Source organism: Choloepus didactylus, chromosome 20 (assembly GCF_015220235.1).
Source record: "Choloepus didactylus isolate mChoDid1 chromosome 20, mChoDid1.pri, whole genome shotgun sequence".
NCBI lineage: Eukaryota > Metazoa > Chordata > Mammalia > Pilosa > Megalonychidae > Choloepus > Choloepus didactylus.
In genome coordinates this window covers 58,463,079-58,486,532 of record NC_051326.1, presented here as the reverse complement: position 1 = coordinate 58,486,532, position 23,454 = coordinate 58,463,079, and the positions used below count along the sequence as shown (strand labels likewise).

At 34.8% G+C, this 23,454-nt stretch overlaps 1 protein-coding gene across 3 annotated transcripts in view; it reads left to right on the top strand.

The window, feature by feature from the left end:
* ADAM17 (ADAM metallopeptidase domain 17) overlaps nucleotides 1-23,454 on the top strand; it is a 79,150-nt gene that overhangs the window by 33,083 nt on the left and 22,613 nt on the right. For 2 of the 3 annotated variants that reach the window (XM_037813471.1, XM_037813470.1), the window contains exons 4-10: nucleotides 423-511; nucleotides 2,926-3,094; nucleotides 4,941-5,074; nucleotides 7,250-7,339; nucleotides 19,536-19,649; nucleotides 22,232-22,376; nucleotides 22,489-22,577. In XM_037813471.1, the coding sequence (XP_037669399.1) occupies nucleotides 423-511; nucleotides 2,926-3,094; nucleotides 4,941-5,074; nucleotides 7,250-7,339; nucleotides 19,536-19,649; nucleotides 22,232-22,376; nucleotides 22,489-22,577 (830 nt within the window). Of the gene's footprint in view, nucleotides 1-422; nucleotides 512-2,925; nucleotides 3,095-4,920; nucleotides 5,075-7,249; nucleotides 7,340-19,535; nucleotides 19,650-22,231; nucleotides 22,377-22,488; nucleotides 22,578-23,454 lie in introns of those variants that run through there. The other variant, XM_037813472.1, reaches the window with a different exon arrangement.

Sequence of the window (23,454 nt, the reverse complement as noted above, 5' to 3'; positions counted from 1 at the left end):
TTTCAACATTTTCTGCAATAGGAAAAAAGAAAAGGCATCGAAATTCCCAGAGTACAGTTCTGTACTCTATATTCTGTGTCGTGTGTTCTATTTCCTCTTAGTTCTTACTTACCCAAAAATAGATGAAGTTATTTCAGGAGAGAATCTACAATTTCTTTAGTTTGTTTTGCTCTGTAACATACTCTAGATAATTACTGAAAGAGGCTTGAGGGAAAGAGATTAAGTTTCAAATCACTAGAGTTGAGGTTACTCCTTAGCAGGTGAGGATTACCTAGCTTCTTTCACAGACCTTTGTTTTCTAGTTACAGATCTGTCAGAACACATAACCCTGATAAAGGTTTGGTTTATTTTTCTGACACTAATGCATAACATATTATTTGATAAAAATATTTTTAAATAATGAAAAATTCTTTTTTCTTAAGGTGAGCCTGGCTCTCGGGTTTTGGCCCACATAGGAGATGATGATGTTACAATAAGAATCAACACAGATGGGGCAGAGTATAATATAGAGGTAAATCTGCACGTTAGTTTTTAATGTTCAGTAGCATATCTCTCTGGTTTTTAAAAAGCTGGTTTTCAGTTTTAAGATAGAAGAGGTGAAAATTAATTGTACTTATTTCTTTTCACCTTACATTTAAAGCATTTCACCAAGAAAGTAGATGATTAAAAAAAAAAAAAGTGTAAATTGCCTACATATCCAAGAAGTTGTAACAAGATCGACCCTGTAATTCTAAGTACCATAATTGAGAGAACGTTACATGTGGGGTGTGTAAGAGGAAGAGAAACCTTTCTTCCTCTCTTGACTAGTTTTTTTTCTTTATTCTTTCTCTAATAATCCTACTGTAAGTATCCACAAAGGTGAAGGTAAAGTCTTTTTTCTCTTTTTCCATCCTAGATGCTTTAGAAATGCAGGATCATTAAAGGTGGTAATTCATAGTCTAAGAGTTAAAACAGGAAACTATAGGAAACTGTTTCTGACTCCTCTTCCACTGAAATGTAACTGGAGAAATCAAGACCAAGCTAGGCACATTTTTGTAACACACACAACTATATGCCATGTATTAGTATGGAAAACACAATGTTTGCCACATATTTATGGATTGATGTGAGTCTGTTTCTAGGAAAATGAGAATAATCTGGGCAGTTTGATGATATCACCCAAATAAAACACTTGTGGGAAAACTGTAAGGATGATCAAAATGAAATTTTCAAGTATATTTGAGTGCTGATTAGCGGTAAACCAGGGTGCTGGTATTATAAATACTGTAAATTTTAATAGCACCCAAACTGTATGGCCATTAGTCTTTTGTCTGTCCATCACTGTGAAAAAAAAATATGTATCTATGACCTTGAAGTATGTTATAGTCTGTTAATGTTTAGACCACCTAATGTCAATCTTTTGGGGGAATCTGACATTACAAGGAAGAGTCAGAAAATTTAACACAAAGCTGAGCTAATGCCATAAATGCATTCACTTTAAAGTAGACAAATCAATCACTTGGGTGTCTTAAATTTGCTTATTCTTTCAAATCAGTTCACTTTTTAAAAGTATCTTTATTTAAAAAACACATCATCATTGCAAGATTCAGAAAATAGATTACTGGAAATCTCACTGCTTGGAGATATAACTGCCATTAACATTTTGATAAATATCCTAAAATTTTTCTGTACATATACACAAACATGTATGGTTATATAGACTTTTTCCTTCAAAATTAGAGTCAAACAATATGTAAAGTTTATTTCCATGAATTTTTTTCATCTAACAATATAATTATGTCTAAAATATTGATATAAATTATGATTTTTAATGGACACTGACAGGTGGTCCTTTGAAAGGTGTACCATTTGTTTAACCATCCCCCATTTTAATGCTTGATAGTTTTGTTTCTAACTTTTGAAATAAAAAATGCTGTTGTGAGGAGCTTATACATACATTTTGGTGCATGTATGTAGTCAGGGTTGTCTGCATGACAGGTGAGATGGTCTAGGCTGCTAGGGTTTCAAACAAATTTCAACATCTCAGTAGCTTAACACAACAAAGGTTCATTTTTCACTTTCATGTTGGGGGCTGGGTAGTCCTCCTTCATCTTGTTGCTCTGACATCTGGACACATGTCCTCTGAGAAGAAAAGCAAAGAACTGGTGCATTACACAGGATATTTTTAAGAGCCAGGTTTGGAAGTGGCCTACATCGTTCCACTGATGTTCCAGAATTTTGTCTCTAACCTATTTGCAAAGGAGGCTAGGAAATACAGTTTTCTTCTGTTCTCAGAAAGTTAATGCTCAGCATTGTCTAAGCCACAATGCCTGTGTTTCCTTATTTTTAAAGAATAATCTATTGTCTTAATTCAAAGAATAACCTATTGATCCTTAATTCAAAATGCACATATTTAGGTTTCAAGTTAAATTTCTTCACGTTTCCAAATATTTCATTTTGAAGAATTAGAAATTGTTTCCATTCATACCTCTCTTTTCATTAGGTACAAAAATGACTATAATCAACATTTTACTGGGAGATGTTTACTTAAAATTAAACTCATCAGGTTTATTGAGGTACTTAAGTGTGAGAGTAATAGTAATTTTTAAATTGAAAAAGTGGTTTATTGCTTAGAATGGTGATTTTCATATTTTTAATTTTGTAATTTTTATTTGCATTTACCTTGATATGAAAATCACTCTTTATCTGCACAAAATCTTAGACATATCAGAGAACAGGAAAGTGTAGATCTTATTTTTAACACATCACCATTAAATATTTTAGACCATCACTAGTTTCACCGTAGCTTACTATTTGTATAAATAAGCCTGTGAAACTTGTATACTGAGGTGATTTTTTTTCTCCCCAACTTTTTGTTTTGGGAATGTTCAAATCTGTAGACAAATTTAAAGATGGACCTCTCACTCATAATATTTTCTGTTTTAGCCACTTTGGAGATTTGTTAATGATGCTGAAGATAAAAGAATGTTAGTTTATAAATCTGAAGATATCAAGAATGTTTCACGTTTGCAGTCTCCAAAAGTGTGTGGTTATTTAAAAGTGGATCAAGAAGAGTTGCGTCCAAAGGGTCTAGTAGACAGAGAGGCACCTGAAGGTAAGACTTAAAAAATACATTTCAAACAAGAAACAAGATTTACAACTGTTTTCAGTAGAGATGGTTGTTAATTGGTAAAAAATAGCATGACTGTCAAGTAACTGTAGTATTTGGCTAGAAGATAGAGTTTTGTTCCAGAAATTCTTAATTTTTTGTCTATAATGTGAGAGTTGAAAACATTAGAAAATAATGGGAACAATAAAGATTGGACCTAAAAAAAATTAAGGAAAGGGGAAATTGAGTGATCTGAAGGAAAATACTCACTTGCTAATATTTAGAAATGGCAAAATAATACTGTTGGAAAAATAATCTTTAGAGTTTATAAAAAATTAGTTGATAGCAAGAGAGGTCTATATTGTTTAGAATAGAAAAAAATTATCAGTCTTGGGACAGATATATTTAGGGTCATTTAAAAAACACATAACCATCTTGGAGAGGTGTTCTACTGTCCTCATTTTTTGAAGATCTTGGAAAATATTAGCATTTTAGTGTGTAAATGAAGAAATTCTTAAGCAATTTGATTATTTCACAAGAAAAATATTCTGTTAAAATGATTTTTAAATTTGTGGTAACGTACATGTAACACAGAATTTCCCACTTTAACCATTTTTGAGTATACATGTCACTGGTATTAACTATATTCACAATGTTTTGCTACCATTACCACCATGCATTACTGAGACTTTTTCAGGACCCCAAACAGAAACTATTTTTAATCTACTCTCTCTTCACGAATTTGCTTAATCTAGATATTTCATATGAATGGAATCATACAATATTTGTCCTTTATGTATATCTGTCTTATTCCACTCAACATAATGACATCGAGGTTCATCCATCTTGTTGCAGCTACCAGAATTTCATTCTGTTTTACAGTTGAATTACTACCTGTGGTGTGTATATACGTCATTTTATTTATCCATTCATATATTGATGGACACTTGGATTGTTTCCACCTTTTAGCTATTATGAATAATGCTACTCTGAGCATTAGTATACAAATATCTTTCATTTGTCTGAGTCCCTGCTTTCAATTTTGGGGGGTGTATACCTACAAGTGAAATTCTGGGTCATAGGATAATTCTGTGCTTAATTTTTTTGAGGAACCACCAAAGTTTTCCACAGCAGCTGCACCATGTTACATTTCCACCAAAAATGTACAAAGATCCAATTTCTCTGCATTCCCACATCCTGACCAACACCTCTTATTTTCCATTTTTTAAAAATAATAGCCCTCCTAGTGGGTATAAAATGGAATCTCACTGTGGTTTTGATTTGCATTTCCCAAATAACTAATGTTGTTGAGCATCTTTTTTTTTTTTTTTTTGAGCATCTTTTAATGTGCTTATTAGCCATTTGTATGTCTTCTTTGCAGAAATGTGTGTCCAGATCCTTTGCCCATTTTTAAATTGGGTTGTCTTTGTTGTAACAAAGTAATTTTTAATGTTTGATTATCTTGATATTTTTATCATTGCTTTGGTTAATTAGTAAACTTCTTTTAGGAGAAAATGAAGACTTCATAATGAAGCCCAGGAAAAGTTCTGTTAAATATATTTTAAAGTTTTCTCATTTTAAATTTAAGGGAGCAGTTTTTCTTTTCCTTGGTTTTGATTTCTGCAGTTTTAAAATCTTGTATTTTCACTTTTCTGTCTTCTTTCAAATTGTTTTATTTTTTGTTCAAGAAAAAACCTTTTATTCAAGGTTTTTTTTTTTTTTTGCTTGTTTAAGGATACTAAGCTCAAATGATGTTTGTATAAAAAATATACTAGATTTAAGGTGTTACTATAAAAAAAACCTCCTTGTTTTGATGAATTTTGATTTAATAGTGCATACAAATTCATATTAGAGCTTGTTCATCGAGTGAGGAGAAGAGCCGATCCTAATCCTATGAAGAATACGTGTAAATTATTGGTGGTAGCAGATCATCGCTTTTACAAATACATGGGCAGAGGGGAAGAGAGTACAACTACAAATTACTTGGTAAGTGTTTGCTAAGGCAATTGGACAGAAAAATTCAGGAAGGTAGGGAAATTCTGCTTAAGAAAAGTCTGCCTGTAATTTGAAACTTAATGTTTATGACACTCTTATTTTCCTAAAATATTTGAGGACTATCTTCTGAATTTCTTACCTTACTGTATGGAAATTCTAGTTGCAAGTTTACTGGAACCCATTTTGCCTTTTGACTGTTATTTTCTGCTTGTTAGAATTTAGGCGCATTAGCTTCGGGGCGAGTTCATGACGTAGGCTTCCCTTCTCTAAACAACTGGGCTCTTCATATCACTGCTAGAATGACAGTGATCCTGTTGGTGTCACATGTATGGCTGCATGCCTCAGAGTAAAAAAAAATATATTAGTGTAAACCTGTGTATATATTTTTTGCATATGTGTATTTCAGAGGAAGGTCAGTTTCGTTTATGCTGAGTTAAAGAGCTAATTATTAGAATATAACTAGGTGAAATGGGTCGGACTTTCATGGTCATAACTAACTCTAAAGCAATGATATGAGGAAGTGATTAAAGAAATGTTGACACTGGATTTTTAAGCATTTAAATATTGCAATTTTTAAATTCAAGGGACTCATTTTTCTTTGATATTTTTCAGATATTATGACCTCATTCATCATTATAACTTGGCATGGATCAAAAAGTTCTTGAGGGAATAAAAGAGAATGTAGCTATTGAAGAGCCAAGAGTCTAGTGCAGTAACGATGTCTTTTTCATTGCCTTGCTCCTACCATTCTCTCCTCCCTCGTCCTCCCCTTCATTCCATGTTAAGTGAATGAATCTATTATGGAGGTAGTAGGAGTTGTGTGTGAGGTGACTGTAATTCTTGTTCTTAAGTGAGAGAGATTCTTAAAAAAAGTTTCTCTTGCACCAGATTTTGTAATAAGAGGCTCCTTTTAATTTACTTCTTTGTTTATTACACTAAGAATATGAATATAATAAGAGGTCTAGTCTTAAACATTGTATTTCTTAGTCTTACAATTACTTAGAAGGAAAGAACAGTTTCTTAGACCAATAAATTGCTTCACAGTTGATGGAACAAACCTCATCAATCCAGTTTTGGAACAGTAAAATATTCTATTTGAGGAAAAGTAGGTATTTAGGATTTTGTTCTTGCTGATGCAGCTCTTGAATTGGCTTTGGCTATTACATGTCCCTCCTTCCTTAGGAACCCCCTCATCCCAAAATCAGAAAAGAGAAAAAGGAGGAATGGTGAAATGTACTTCATTCCTACTGGTCCTCTTTTTACTCATTTCTCAATAATAAATTTTGCTGGGTAGGGGTAGGAATGTATGGGTAACATCACTGCCCTTTACCCCTATTTCAGGGAAGACATTTGAGGTACTTGTAATAGGTAGGGTGAAGACAGAATATTTCTTAGAAAGGAGTATTTTAGGGTAAGTCAGTTGACATTTAAATTTCATTTTTATAGTTGACTGGAATAGCAGTTTTTTTTGTTTGCTTTTTTCTTTAATTCAGTTTTATTGAGATAAATTCACATACCATACAGTCATCCATGGTGTACAATCAGCTGTTCACGGTACCATTATATAGTTGTGCATTCATCACCCCAATCTATTTTTGAACATTTTCCTTATACCAGAAAAAATCAGAATAAGAATAAAAAATAAAAATAAAAAAGAACACCCAAATCATCCCCCCCCATCCTACCCTATTTTTCATTTAGTTTTTGTCCCCGTTTATCTACTCATCCATCCATACACTGGATAAAGGGAGTGCGATCCATAAGGTTTTCACAATCACACTGTCACCCTTTGTAATCCACATTGTTATACAGTCATCTTCAAGAGTCAAGGCTACTGGATTGGAGTTTGGTAGTTTCAGGTATTTACTTCTAGCTATGGAATGGCAGTTTTTAAAAAGCCTGATACTTGATATTTTGGTCCCAGTTGATGACCTGAAATTTGGTGTAAACTGTACCACTGTTTCATTCTGGTAACACTACCTTAAGTTTGGAACTAGGAATGGGTGTTAAAGCTGTCAATGATAAATACTAGCATCTTAATGTTAGTTTTCCAATGGACATTCTGTAAACTGGATTTTTTTCACGGTGGATTGTATATTACATTGCAAAGAGTGGTAATGATCTACATAATGCATCTCTCATTCTCCCCCTCTTTTGTATATACAGATAGAGCTAATTGATAGAGTTGATGACATCTATCGGAACACTTCATGGGACAATGCAGGTTTCAAAGGTTATGGAATACAGATAGAGCAGGTATTTATCATGGGTGTAGCTTATATTATTGAATTAAGTTATGTGATGTAAATATTTGTCACTTGTATTAAAAACTAAAGATCTTATCTTCAACTCTAATCAGTAAATTAAAATTATCAAATGCCAGTGATTTTTTTTTTTGTTGAATTACATAGTGTTTCTGTTATTAATTATTTATAGATTATGAAGTTTTCTGTTCTTAGGAAACTTCATAAGGCATAAAGCCTTTTTATCTTGTGACCTCTCCTTTCTCTGAATTCATGGTCCTTTTATCTCATATATTGTTTAATTTTTCTCTGATTATGCTTTATGCCTTTAGTTAGAATATAAGATCTGTTTCTCATAGCACCTAGTACATACTGTTGAATCCTTAGTTAGAAAATGTAATTAGAAGTACTGTGTATATTGCAAGACATTTATATATGCATGTAGAATCTTTAGATTTCTTCTCCCAATCATCTACTTCTGATTTCTTGTCATCTGTTTAAATATTATATATATATATATCTCCAACAATGATATATTAATGTCTTCTTTTTTATAGTTTATTTTATTTTATTGTGGTAAAATATATGTAGCATAAAAATAATTTTAACCATTTTAAGTGGATAATTCTTTGACATTGAGTGCATTGACACTATTGTGTAACTTTCATCGCCATCTATTTCCAGACTATTTTTATCATCTCAAACCAGAACTCATGCCCATTTAGTAATAACTCCCCATTTTCTCCCTCCCCACCCCCACCCCTGGTAACCACCTTCTGCCTTCTGCCTCCATGAATTTGCTTTTTCTAAGTATTTCATATAAGAGAAATCATACAATATTTGTCTTTTTGTATCTGGTTTATTTCATTCAACATGATGTCTTCAGGGTTTATCCATGTTGTCACACGTACCAGCATGTCACTTCTTTTTTACGGCTTAATAATAATCCGTAGCATTTATATACCTCATTTTATTTATCCATTTGTCTGTTGATGGACACTTGGTTGCGTCCACCTTTTGGCTATTGTGAATAATGCTGCAATGAACACTGGTATACAACTATAGGTGCAAGTTCCTGCACCTATATGGTTTTGGGTATATACCTGGGATTGGACTTGAGAAATCTTATGTTTAACTTTCTTGAGGAACCACTGAACTGTTTTTCACAGTGGGTACATGTTCTAGTTTGCTAATGCTGCCAGAATGCAAAACACCAGAAATGGATTGGCTTTTATAAATGGTGTTTATTTGGTTACACAATTACACAATTACAGTCTTAAGGCCATAAAGTGTCCAAGGTAATGCATCAACAATCAGGTACCTTCACTGGAGGATGGCCAATGGCACCTGGAAAACCTCTGTTAGCTGGGAACGCACATGGCCGGCGTCTGCTTCAGAGTTCTGTTTTCAAAATGGCTTCCTCCCAGGGCATTCCTCTCTAGGCTTCAGCTCCTCAGATATGTCACTCTTAGTTGCTCTTGGGGCATTTGTCCTCTCTTAGCTTCTCCAGGGCAAAAGTCAGCTTTCAAAGGCCATCTCCAAAATGTCTCTGTAAGCTGAAGCTCCTCTCTCAGTTCCTGTGCATTCTTCAAAGTGTCCCTCTTGGCTGTAGCTCCTCTTCAGAATGTCACTGTCAGTTGCACTGACTTCCTTCTGTTTGCCAGCTCATTTATATGGCTCCAGTGATTTAATTTAGACCCACCCTGAATGGGTGGAGTAACACCTCCATGGAAATTATCCAATCAGAGTCACCACCCACGGTTGGGTGGGGCGCATCTCCACAGAAACACTCAAAGAATTGCAGTCTAATCAACACTGATGATATGTCTGCCACACAAGATTACATCAAAGATAATGGCGTTTTGGGGGACATAATACATTTGAACTGGCGCAGTGCACCATTTTATATTCCCAATATCATACGAGGGTTCCTATTTATCCACATTCTTGATGGTATTTATTTTCAGTTTTTTGAATAATAGCCATCCTAGTGGGTGTGAAGTGGTATCATTATAGTTTTTTTAAAAATTCAGTTTAATTGAGGTATATTCACATACCCTATAATCATCCACGGTGTACAATCAGTTGTTCATGGCACCATCATATAATTGTACATTCAACACCAAAATCAATTTTTGAAACTTTTCCGTACCCCTCCAAAAAATAAAAACAAGAGTAAAAATACAAGAACACCCAAAACATCCCATCCCCTCCATCTCCCCCATTATTCCTTTAATTTTTATTCTCAATTTTCTGTTCATCTGTCACACTCCCCAAAAGGGAGTGTGAGCCACAAAGTTTTCACAATCACAGTCACACCATGTAAGCCACATAGTTATACAATCATTTTCAAAAATCAAGGCTACTGCATTGCAGTTCAACAGTTTCAGGTATTTTCTTCTAGCTATTCCAATGCAGTAAAAACTAAAAAGGGATATGTATGTAACACATGAGAATAACCTCCAGAATGACCTCTCGACTATTTGAAATCTCTCAGCCACTGAAACTATTTTGTTTCATTTCTCTTCCCCCTTTTGGTCAGGAAGACTTTTCTCAATCCCATGATGCTGGGTCCAGACTCATCCCTGGGAGTCATGTCTCACTTTGCCAGGGAGATTTACACCCCTGAGAGTCATGTCCCATGTAGAGGGGAAGGCAGTGAGTTTACCTGCCGGGTTGGCTTAGAGAGAGAGGTCACATCTGAGCAACAAAAGAGGTTCTCCGAGTCCCTTGGGGGGCTTTGCAAATACATATTTATTCTCTGTCCAAATTACTTTGGGTTGTATCAGGGTTTCACACAAACCTGTACAAACCAACCAGATCTCATTCCCTATTCAAAGTTCATGTAATTATGTTTGAGTAAACTGACCGTATAAGTTAAATTATCTGGTGTGCAACAGAAAATACAGATTTTGCACCACATAAACATATCTTCCTTTGGTCTCAGACAGAATTTGAAGTTTTAAAACACAGTCAGTATTGTCCTTTACCCTTTAGTCTGACTTGTCTTAGTCCTAACCAGATCCGCTTCATTAGTATCTCTAATTGAATTCTGAACTCTTTCAGCTTTTTTTTTTTTTTTGACAGTTTTTGTATGGGATAATACTGACATTCATAGCTGCCAAACTCTAGCTCTGAGTCACAGGTTTTACACAGATGCTTGAAGTTCTAGGGACAGATCAGGTTATACACAAAGAGCTCAGCATCTCAGAATTTAGAGATAACCATTACATCTCAGGAATAGATTTGACTGCTGTTAGAGTTTGCAATCTAGGGACCTTTACAATAAGCCTTCCCCTGATAACCTGTGCTCTAAAATTCAGTTCTCAGAGTTTGCACATCAGAGTTAGTCCATATTAGTGAGGCGTTATAATGTTTGTCTTTTCGTTTCTGGTTTACTTCTCTCAAAATGTTGTTGTCAAGAGCCATTCATCTAGTTGCATGCCTCACAACTTCACTCCTTCTTGCAACTGCTCAATATTCTATTGTATGCATACAACACAGTTCAACGTTCTGTTCATCAGTTGATATACCCTTAGGCCACCTCCATCCATTGCAAATCCTGAATACTGCCGCCACATACACCAGTGTGCAAATGTCCATTCATATCCTGTTCTCTGTTCTTTCAAAGATATACCCAATAATGATGTTGCAGGATCTTATGGCAACCACATACTTAGCTTCTTGTGGAACCACCACACTGCCCTCCAGGTGGGCTGTACCATTCTACTTCCCCATCAACAATAAATAAGTACATCCCTCTCTCCATGTTTTCTCCAGCACTTGTATCCCTCTGTTTATTTTTTTTTCTCCTGCAATTTTATAGAGATATATTCACATACCATACAGTCATCCACGGTGTACAATCAGTTCCACTGTATCATCATACAGTTGTGCATTCATCATCACAGTCAGCCCTTGAACACATTCATTACTCCAAAAAAATTAAAATAAGAATAACAAAAAGGATAAAAGAAAAAATAAAAATAAGATACAATTAAAAGGTCAGACAACACCACCACCACCAAGAATCCCATAACCCTACCTCATATCCCCTTCTTAGCTTTGGTATATTGCCTTTGTTACAATTAATGGAAGCATATTACAATATTATGGTTAACTATATACTCTACTTTTCCTTGATTATACTTTTCCCCAATACCATCCCATTCCCAGCACCTTCCAAAGTTGACATTCATTTGTTCTCCCACATGTAAAAACATTTTTATATTTGTACATTTAATCACCATCATTGACCACTCTAGATTTCACTAAGTTATACAGTCTTTATCTTCTGTCTTTCCTTCTGGTGTCATACATGGCCCTAGCCTTCCTCTTTCAACTTTACTCACACTCATCTTTGTTCAGTGTACTTACCATATTGTGCTACCATCACACAGTATTGTGCTATCCATTTCTGGATCTATACAATGAATCCTGTTGAACCTTCTGTACTACTTCAGCATCAAGATGCCTGATCTCTACCCACTTTCTATCTCCTGATAACCTGTGTTCTCAGCTTTAACTCTCAAAGTTTGCTCATTAATGTTAGTTCATATTAGTGAGACTATAGAGTATTTGTCCTTTTGTTTTTGGATAATTTCACTCAGCATAACATCCTCAAGGTTCATCCACATTGTTATATGCTCTGTGACTTTATTCTGTCTTACAGTTGCGTAATACTCCATCATATGTATATACCATAGTTTGTTTATCCACTTGTCCGTTGATGGACATCTGAGATGTTTCCATCTCTAGGCAATAGTGAATAATGCTGCTGTAAACATCAGTTTACAAATGTCCATTCATGTCTTAGCTTTCAGTTCCTCTGAGTATATACCTAGTAATGGAATTGCTGGATGATATGGCAATTGTATACTTAGCTTCCTGAGGTCATTATAGTTTTAATTTGCATTTCTCTAGTGCCTAATGATGTGGAGCCTGTTTTCCTATACTTGTTGGCTGTTTGAGTATCTTCTTTGGAGAAATGTCTATTCAAATCCTTGACCCGTTTTTTAAATTGGGTTGTTTGTCTTTTTATTGTTGAGTTGTAGTAGTGCTTTGTAAATTCTAGATATTAAGCCCGTATCAGAAATATGGTTTCCAAGTGTTTTCTGGCATTCTGTAGGTTGTCTTTTCTCTTTCTTGTTAATGTCCTTTGATGCACAAAAGTTTTTCAGTTTAATGAAGTTCATTTTACCTATTTTTTGTTTTGTTAATTATGCTTTGAGTGTAAAATCTCAAAATCCATTGTCTGTTACAAGGTCCTGAAGATAAATCCCTGTGTTTTCTTGTTATTAGCTCTTACATTTAGGTCGTTGAGCCATTTTGAATTAATTTTTATATACAGTGAGAGCTAGGGGTCCACATTCATTCATTTTTGTTTTAAATGTAATTTTTTGAGATATACTCATACACCATACAGTCCATCCAAATTATACAATCAGTGGCTTACAGTATCATCACATAGTTATGCATTCATCACCACAATCAATTATAGAACATTTTCATTACTCCATTAAAAAAAAAGAGAGAGAGAGAGAGAACCCACAGCATCCCATACCCCTTATCCTCCATATCGTTGACCTCTAGCACTGGTGTGGTACATTTGTTACTATTGATGAAAGAATATTAAGATATTACTGTTAACTGTAGTCCATAGTTTGCAGTAGGTGCTTTTTTCCCCATATACCACTCTTTTATTAACTCCTTGTAATAGTTTTGTACATTCGTTCTAGTTCGTGGAAGAAATTTTTTATTGATATTTGTATTTCACAGTCATTGTCCACCATAGGATTTACTGTATTATACAGTCCCATGTATCTCTGGCTTTCCTTCTGGTGACATGTATGACACTACACTTCCCCTGTTAACACCATTCACACAGAATTCAGCACTGTTAATTATATTCACAATAACGTGCTACCATCACCTCTAACCATTCCACACCTATAATGTCAATGTAGTTAAAAGTTCTGCACATGTTAAGCAACTGCTCCCCATTCTCTAGAGTCATTCTATTTCCTGGTAACCTTTATTCTAGATTTTATGTCTCTGAGTTTACATATTGTAATTAGTTCAAATTAGTCAGATCATACAGTATTTGTCCTTTTGTTTCTGACTCTTTTCACTCAACAAAAAGTCCTCAAGGTTCATCCATGTTGTCGCATGCTTCAGCACTTCATTCCTTGTTACTACTGAATAATATACCATCATATGTGCATTCTGCATTTCGTTTATCCATTCATCAGTTGGTGGACCCTTGGGTTCCTTTCATCTTTTGGCAATTATGAATAATGCTGCTATGACCATCGATGTGCAAATGTCTGTTTCAGTCCCTGCTTTCTGTTCTTCTGGGTGTATGCTGAGTAGTGGGATTACCGGATTGTACGGCAACTCTATACTTAGGTTTCTGAGGAACTGCCAAACCATCTTCCACAGCAGCTGTACTATTTTACATTTCCACAGGCAATGAATGAGTACTGCTATTTCTCCACATCATCTCCAACACTTGTAGTTTCTTGTTTGTTTAACAGGGGCCATTCTAATAGGGGTGAAATGATATCTCATTGTGGTTTTGATTTGCATTTCCTTAAGAACTAGTGAAGATGAACATCTTTTCAGCCATTTGTATTTCGTCTTTGGAAAAATGTCTGTTCATGTCTTTTGTCCATTTTTTTGATGGGATTGTTTATCTTTCTATTGTTTGAGCTGTAGAATTTTTTTTTTTTGTATATTGTGAATATTAAACCCTTATCGGATATGTGGTTTCCAAATATTCTCCTGTTGAGTAGGCTGCCTTTTCACTTTCTTGGCAAGGTCCTTTGAAGCATGAAAGTTTTTAATTTTGAGGAAGCCCCAGTTGTCTATTTTTCCTTCATTGCTTGTGCTTTGGGTGTAAAATCTAAGAAACTGCTACCTACCATAATATCTTGAAGATGCATCCCTACATTTTCTTCTAGGAGTTTTATGGGCCTGACTCATATATAGGTCTTCAATCCATTTTGAGTTAATTTTTGCTGAGGGAGTGAGATAGGGCTTCTCATTCTTTTGGATATGGATATCCAGTTCTCCCAGCATCATTTGGTGCAGAAACTGTTCTGTCCCAGTTGTGTGGACTTGGCAGCCTTGTCAAAGATCAGTTGACCATAGATGTGAGGGTCCATTTCTGAACTCTCAGTTCAATTCCATTGATCAATATGTCGTGTCTGTATGCCCATTTTCATTCTTTTGCTTGTGGATTTCCAAGTGTCCCAGCACCATTTGTTGTAGAGGCCATTCTTTCCTCTTTGAGTGGACTTAGCACCCCTGTTGAAAATCAACTGACCATATATGTGTCGATTTATCGCTGGACTCTTAGTTCTACTCCACTGATCTATATGTCTGATCCTGTGCCAGTACCACAAGGTACTATGTAGTAAGTTTGAAATCAGGAAGTGTGAGCCATCCAACTTTGTTCTTTGTTTTCAAGATTGTTTTGGCTATTTGAGGCCCCTTTCAATTACATATGAATTTGAGGATCAGCTTTCCCATTTTTGCAAAAAAGGCTGGTGGAATTTTGATAGGGGTTGCATTGAATTTTTATATCATTTTTGAAATATTGACCACTTAGTGATATTAATTTTTCCAATCCATGAACAGGGACTGTCTTTCCATTTATTTAGGTCTTTTTCAATCTCTTTTAGTAATGCAGTTTTCAGTATACAAGGCTTTCACCTTCTTGGTTAGATTTATTCCTCGGTATTTTATTCTTCTAGATGCTATTGTAAATAGAATTGTTTTCTTTATTTCCTTTTCAGATTGTTCGTTACTGATACATAGAAACCTACCTGACTTCTGCATGTTTATTTTGTATCCTGCAACTCAGCTGAATTTGTTTATTAGTTCTGGTAGGTTTCTTGTGGATTCTTTGGGATTTTCTATATATATGATCATATCATCTGCAAATAGGGATAATTTGACTTCTTCCTTTACAATTTGTATGCCTTTTATTTCTTTTTCTTGCCTGATTGCTCTGGTTAGAACTTCCAGTATGTTATTGGTTAACAGTGGTAAAAGCAGGCATCCTTGTCTTGTTCCTAGTCTTAGGGGAGAAAATTTCAGTCTTTCAGTGTTGAGTGTGATATTTGCTGTGAGTTTTTCATAAAGGCCCTATATCATGTTGAGAAAGTTCCATTCTGTTCCTACTTTTCTGAGTTTTTATCATGAAAGGGCATTGAATCTTGTCAAATGTCTTTTCTGCATCAATTGTGGTGATCATTTGGTTTTTCCCTTCATTCCATTGAAGTGTTGTATTACATTGATTATTGATATTGAACCATCCTTGCATTCTTGGAATAAATCCTGCTTGGTCATGGTGTATATTCCTTTTAGCAAATACTGTTGGATTCAATTTGCCAGTATTTTGTGATGATTTTTGCATCTTTATACATAAGGGATATTGGTCTGTAATTTTCTTGTGCTGTCTTTATCTGGTTTTGGTATCGGTAATGCTGGCCTCATAGAATGAGTTACGAAGTAATCTCTCCACTTCTATTTTTTTGGAAGAGCTTGAGAAGGATTGGTGTTAACTCTTCTTTAAATGTTTGGATGAACTCAGGAGTGAAACCGTCTGGTCCTGGACTTTTCTTTGTTGGGAGGTTTTTAATTACTGATTCAATCTCTGTGCTTTTTATAGGTCTGTTGAGATTTTCTATTTCTTGTGTCAGATTATGTAATTTGTATGTTTCAAGGAATTTGTCCATTTCATCTGGGTTTTCTAATTTGTTGACAGATAATTGTTAGTAATGTCCTCTTATAATCCTTTTTATTTCTGTCAGATCAGTAGTAATGTCCCCAATTTAATCCCTGATTTTTGTTGTGTCCTCTGTCTTTCTTTGTCAGTCTGCCTAAAGCTTTGTCAATTTTAATAATCTTTTCAAAAAATCCAAGTTTTGGTTTTGTTGATTCTTTCTGTTTTTCTATTCTCTATTTCATTTATCTCTGCTACAGTCTTTACTATTCCTTTCCTTTCGTTACTTTGTGTATAGTTTGCTCTTCTTCTAGTTTCTTTAGGTGTGAAGTTAGGTTATTGATTGGTGATCTTTTTTAATGTGGGCATTTAGAACTATAAATTTCTCTCTGAGCACTACCTTTGTGGCATCTCATAAGTTTTGGTATGTTGTGTTTTCATTTTCACTCATCTCAAGATATTTCCTAATTTCTCTTGTGATTTCTTTGACCCGTTGGTTGTTTAATAGGGCATTATTTAATTTCCACATGTGTAAAATATCCAGCTTTCCTTCTGTTATTGATTTCTAGCTTTCCCTCTGTTTTATTCCCTTGTGGTCTGAGAGATTCTTTATGTGATTTTCATATTTTAAAATTTATTAAGATTTAGTTTGTCTTCTAACATATGGTCTATCCTTGATAATGATCCATGAGAAGAATGTGTATTCTGCTGTCATTGGGTGGAGTGTTCAATATATATATGTTCGATCTGTTTGGTTACAGTGTTGTTCAAGTCCTCTGTTTCCTTATTGATCTTCTGTTTAGATGGTCTATCAGTTATTGAAAGTGGTGTATTCAAGTCTCAAACTCTTATTGTAGAGCTGTCAATTTCTTCTTTCAATTCTGTCAATTTTTGCTTCATGTATTTTGGGTCTCTGTTGTGATGTGCATGTATGTCTATAATTGTTACATTTTCTTGCTGGATTTAACCTTTTATCAATATGTAATATCCTTCTTTGTCTCTTGTAATTTTTTTTACTTAAAGTCTGTTTTGTCTGACAATAATATTTCCATTTTCTCTTTTGATTACTGTTTGCATGGAATATCTCTTTCCACATTTTACTTTCAACCTTGTTGTGTCTTTGTATTTAAAGTGAGTTTTTTGTGGACAGCATATAATGAATCACACTTTTTCATGCAGTCTACCAATCTCTGCCTTTTAATTGGGTCTTTTAATGTGTTGATGAAGGTAATACTTGAGAAGGAAGGATTTACCTCTGCCATTTAGCTATTTGTTTTAGTTATGTCTTGTATGTTTTTTTGTTCCTTAATTACTCCTATTACTGCCCTTTTTTTAAATCATATTTTGTTGATTTTTTTGTAGTGTACCATTTTGATTGTTGTCTTCTTTCCTTTCCTCTGTATATATGAGTTATTCTTTTAGAGGTTTCATTTGTAATTGCAATTAAAATCTTAAACCAATAACAACCTAGTTCTAGTACCAACCTAGTTTCAGTAACATAGAAACTCTCTACTCCTATATTTCTCTGTCCTTCCTGTTTTATAATGTATTGTTTCATACATCTTCAACCATCGTATGCCCATTAACATAGATTGTACATGTTATTTTATACATTTGCCTGTTAAGTCTTATGGGGGGTAGATAAGTAGCCACAAACCAAAAGTACAATGATATAGGATTTTATTTTTACCTATGAAGTCACCTTTACCAATGTTCTTTATTTCTTCTCATGGCTTTGAGTTACTGTCTAGTGTCCTTCTATTTCAGTCTGAAGGATTCCCTGTAACATTTCTTATAGGGCAGGTCTTCTTGTAATGAACTCTTTCAGCTTCTTTTTATCTGTAAATGTCTTGATTTCTCCATCTTCTTTGAAAGATAATTTTACCAGAGATAGAATTCTTGGTTGATGTTTTTTTTCTTCAAGTACTTTGTCATTCCACTGTCTTCTGGCCTCCATGTTTTCTGATAAGAAATCTGCAGTTGATCTTACTGGTGATCCCTTGTATGTGACAAGTTCCTTCTCTGTTGCTGCTTTCAAAATCCTAGTCTTTGGAGTTTTACAGTTTCACTACAATGTGTGTTGGTGTGGATCTGTTAAAATTTGTCCTGCATGCAGTTTGTTGAGTTTTTTGGATGTGTATATTCATGTTTTGCATCAATTTGGGAAGTTTTTGGCCATTATTTCTTTAAATACTTTTTTTTGCCCCTTTTGCTTCTCTCTAGTCCTTCTGAGACTCCAGTGATGCATATGTTGGTATGCTTGATGGTCCTTCATGTCCCTCATGTTCTGTTCATTTTTCGTCATTATTTTTTCTTTCTGCTCTTCACACTGGATAATTTCAGTTGTCTTGTCTTCAAGCTCACTGATCCTTTCTTCTCCCTGTTCAAGTGTGCTGTTGAATCCACGTAATTAGTTTTTCATTTCAATTACTTGTGCTTTGCAGCTTTATAATTTCTGTTTGGTTCCCTTTTAAAATTTCTGTCTCTTTATTTTGTTCAAAGTTTTCCTGATTTTCTTTAATTCTTTGTATATGGATTCTTTTATCTTGTTGAAAATATGTAAGACAGTTGATTTAAAATCATTGACTAATAGTTCTGATGTTATGAACTTACCTAGGGATAGTTTCTGGTGAATTATTTTTTTCTTGTGAGTGGGCCAAATATTCCTGTTTCTTCGTGTGTTTTGCAATTTTTTGTTGAGAAGTGGACATTTTGAGTATTATCCTGCTATAACTCTGGAAATCTAGTTCTCTCTCTTCTCTGTGCTGGGTTTGTTATTGTTGTTGTTGTTGTTGAAGACTGGGGCCATTGATTTGTGGCTTTTCCACTTTTTGCTCCCAAATGGGGAATGGAAAGAGAGAAGGGGGTAAAATCCCAGAGGTACTGCCTCTTTAAGATCTTCTGTCACTTTTACCTGTGTGTGTCAGGGGGTTGGTTTGGAACACTTGGCTATCCTCGGAGATGGCCACCAGTAATCTGAAGTAGTGATGTAAAGCAATGATCAGTGATTAGACCATGCATTTAGTGGTCTAATGATCATGATTACACCACCTGATTTTGGTGGACTGACTAACTTATAACCCAGCAAGCTGTACCAGGAGCCTTTGCTGCAGTTCCCACTGCTGCCTGCTAGGCAGTTTGGGGAGCAGGGGATAGTAGCTGCTGCACAGATATTTGCCACAGTTTACCAGCCTCATCCTCCAGTACTTTGCTGCATGCTACGCAGTGTTCTTCTGGACTGCTTACTTTCAAAACAGTTGTTTTGGTGAAGGGGCTGATTATTGGAACTTCTTATTCTTACTCCACCCTCTTCCCACAATCCTCCTTAGTTTGTTTTTAAACATTGATTATTAGAGCTGAAGAATTTATGGAATATTGGTTTTAAAACAGTTTTTCTAGTTAAAATAATGCAGTATTATTTCAGAGTCTTGTGACTTTTTTCTAAAGTGTTCTAAGTATATTATCTCTCTAAGTATAGATTCGCATTCTCAAGTCTCCAGAAAATGTAAAACCTGGTCAAAGGCACTATAACATGGCAAAAAGTTACCCAAATGAAGAAAAGGATGCTTGGGATGTGAAGATGTTGCTAGAGGTAGGTTGTGGAATCTTGGATGTGATGCTGTAGCAGGATTTAATACCAATAGATTCTTCTTAGCGCTACTTTCTGATTTCTAATCTATGTGTGCTTTCTGCCTTAATGAAGGGGCATATTAGAAAAGGGATTGAAAACCAAGAACACTCCACTTCAGCGGATCCAACCCTGACCCCATCCTCTGTAGCAGGGCAAACAGTAAGATGGGCAGAAAAAGTTGAGAAAAAGATTCCAAAAACCAATGCTTCTTACCCTTTATATATTTGAGAATCTAATGAGGTAATGATGGGTCTTCTCTAGAAAATAGCATGTTTACACATACCTAAATATTTGAGCATAATTTTGTTATTTCAGTTCTCCTTGAAGCTTATCAGTGGATCTCTAAAGACAGTAATTATCAAACAGAGGGTATAAAAATGTGGACAGTAGAAATATTATTTGGAGACATGAAAGTTCTGTACCAGAATTTTAAATTTTTATGTTTTTATTCTGGTGATAAATCTAAAGATAGTTAATGTAAAAATCTGTGTTATGTGGATTCTTGCCTTATAACAGAATACTGCCAAATGACTTCAGTGTCTGAGTTTGTATGTACTATTACTTTGTTGTAAAATGGTCTTCTATGAAGTGAGAGTGTTTACCTTTTTTTTTTTTGAATTTTTTTTTCTTTATTAGGGAAGTTGTGGGTTTACATAACAATCAGGCATACAATGCAGGATTCTCATATACCACCCTATTACTAAGACCTTACATTGGTGTGAAACATGTTGCAATTGATGGTTGTATGTTTTGTAATTGTACTAACTGTAGTCTATGGTTCAATTTACGGTTCACTATTTGTGTAGTAAAGTTCCATGGATTTAAAAAAAAATCTTTATTCTCTTACAATATATATAATCTAACATTTCCCCTTTTAATCATATTCAGATATGTATTTCAGTGCTGTTAATTACATTCACAATGTTGTCATAACCATCACTACCATTACCAAAACATGCCAAATACGAACATTGTATTTTAAAGTTAAACTTCTCATTCTGTATACTCACCCCACCATAGTAACCTGTATTTTTAGATTCTGACTCTAGGAGTTTGCTTATTATAATTGTTTCAAATTGGTGAGATCATACAAAATTTGTCCTTTTGTGTCTGGCTTATTTCACTGAACACGATGTTTTCAAGGTTCATCCATGTTGTTGCATGTATCAGGACTTCATTCCTTTTTATGGCTGCATAATATTCCATTGTATGTATATACATATAGTGTTTATCTTTTAATGTGTTGGTAAGTGTGTTTTCTGTTGCTGCTGTAACATATTAGCACAAAATTAGCAGCTTAAAACAACACTTTTATTATTTATCTCATAGTTTCCATGGGATAGTCCAGGCACAGCATGGCTCATCTGGATTCTCTACTTAGGGTCTCACAAGGTCGAAATCAAGTTTTCAAAGCTTGAATGGAATTAAAGGATATTGTCAACTCTTTATCCAGTTTGAGAACCATAAAGTGCTGTATCTTTATAGTACTCTGACATAACCTTATGTCATTTGATCTGCTAACCACTCTGAGAGGTAGGTTGAGGTAGATAACTCTTACAAAGAGGCTTGGCAAAGTTAAATGATTTGTCCATGGTTAGTTCTACAACTAAGTAATGACAGCCAGAATTGAGTGGTCAGATCTCCCAACTCTTGGAACAGCTGAATTATCACACTGTCTGTTGTTCTGTGGGCCTCCGCACAGCCCATCTTGGGGGAGGAATAGAAGGGAACAGTGACCTATATCTACATATGCTCCTTTCCAGTTCTCTTCCCTTAGGCCTCCAGAAGCCTAACCCCATTACCACAGTAGTATCAACATCACACTGTGGTCAAGGAGTCATCTTGCACGAACACTTCACTCCTCATACAGGGCTTTGTGACCTCTCATTTTAAGCATTTTTAAAATAAAAAATTCATAGTATGGAGTGCCTGGACTGTTATCATAGAAGTTTTCAAATTTAGTATGTGAAGCCCTTTTAAATTAAGGAAAAAAAAAATCCTCACAAACCCCCAATGTTGACATAAATTGATTTAAAAAATTTTATTTAAATAACATAAAATTACACTTTCTTCTAAGTTCATATTTATAATTCCTATATTGTTGTAAAACCAAAACAAATTTAAAATAAAAAATAAACCTATAAAACCAAGAGAATCCTCAAAATACCTTAGAGGGATCTGTTTTGGTATAGATGCTGAGATACCCAGGAGTAAGTATCAGAGCCACTTGAGCCTTACAGAATGATAGTGTCTTCATAGATGGGCTATACATCTTTAGGGCAACTCTCTAAGAAACTGATTTAGTTCTGAATAGCCATAAAATGCTCTGTGGCTCTTCCCTTTTTGCCACCCTGCCATGTGACAGTCTCTGCCTTCTCACTTATGTAGGTGTGTGAGACCCCTAGGTAAAGAGCTCTGTGTGGTTCCTAGTGCAGAACTATGGTCAGTCATGTGGTACTCTTCTGGAATCTGTAGTTGAAACACCCTTTAGGCTGATTTAATTATTAAATCTCATTAAGACTTCCTTTTTTATTTCTTTAAAGCAATTTAGCTTTGATATAGCTGAGGAAGCATCCAAAGTCTGCCTAGCACATCTTTTCACATACCAAGATTTTGATATGGGAACACTTGGATTAGCTTATGTTGGTTCTCCCAGAGCAAACAGTCATGGAGGTGTTTGTCCAAAGGGTGAGTGTTTTCAGTTGTTACGTGAATTTGATGCTGGAATAGTAGGCTGGTTGGGTTATACTATAGTTCTGTATTTAATAAGTATTTTGTCTCTATTTCCTTTTTCCTTTAGCTTATTATAGTCCAGTTGGGAAGAAAAATATTTATTTGAATAGTGGCTTGACCAGTACAAAAAATTATGGTAAAACCATCCTTACAAAGGTATGTTCTTTTATTAAAAGGATAGATTTAGTGTTTATCATAGTAGAACAAAAGGGTAAAATAGAGGAAGAAGGGGACAATAGAGTAGATATTGTAAGAAGTATTAGTATCTCCTTCACTGGTATTTTGACTGTAATGCTGAACTTGGTGTAGGTATTTTTTCCCCCACTGGGCTGGACCCTTAGGTCTGGAGACTCATGTCTTTAGTCAAAATTTTCTTGTATTACTTCTTTGATAATTTGTTGTCCTTTATTTTTGTTGTTGTTCTGTCTGAACTCCATTAAATCAGGTATTTGATCTCCTATAATGAGTGTGATTTTTCTGAATGTTTTCTCCTATTTTCCATGTGTCTTTTTTTGTTTTCTATCTAGACAATGGTCTCAACCTTGTCTCCAGTTATTCTTTTGAATTTTTTATTCCTGCTAACTTCTTTTTTGTTTTTGTTTTTAGTATCCCTTTTGTTCTTTTTTATACTTTCCTCTTCTTGTTTCATGGTTGGCAGTATTTTTTTTCTTTCTAATTCATGTACTTTTTCTCATCTTCCAAAATTTTGTTGACATCTGTTGTTCATGTTGTTTTCTCTCCTGTTCTTGTTGGGTTAGAAGCTTTTCATTCCTTTACTGTAGTTTTAGTGGGATTTCATGAAAGAGCAGAGGTTAATGCATGTGTGTACTGTTTAACTGGAAGCCTCCCATAAAATATTTTAACTCTCAAAAGCAAAAAAGTTAAACAGAGTCCATTAATTCAGGTTTTGGGGGAAGAGTGGCAATATTGTTGAGTGAAAGAAAAGTAAAGCATGTGGGAGGTTCGAATGTGAATTATAGAAGTAGGCAATGCTTTTACTGTGTTTGTGCTGCTGTAATGTATATGTCTTCAT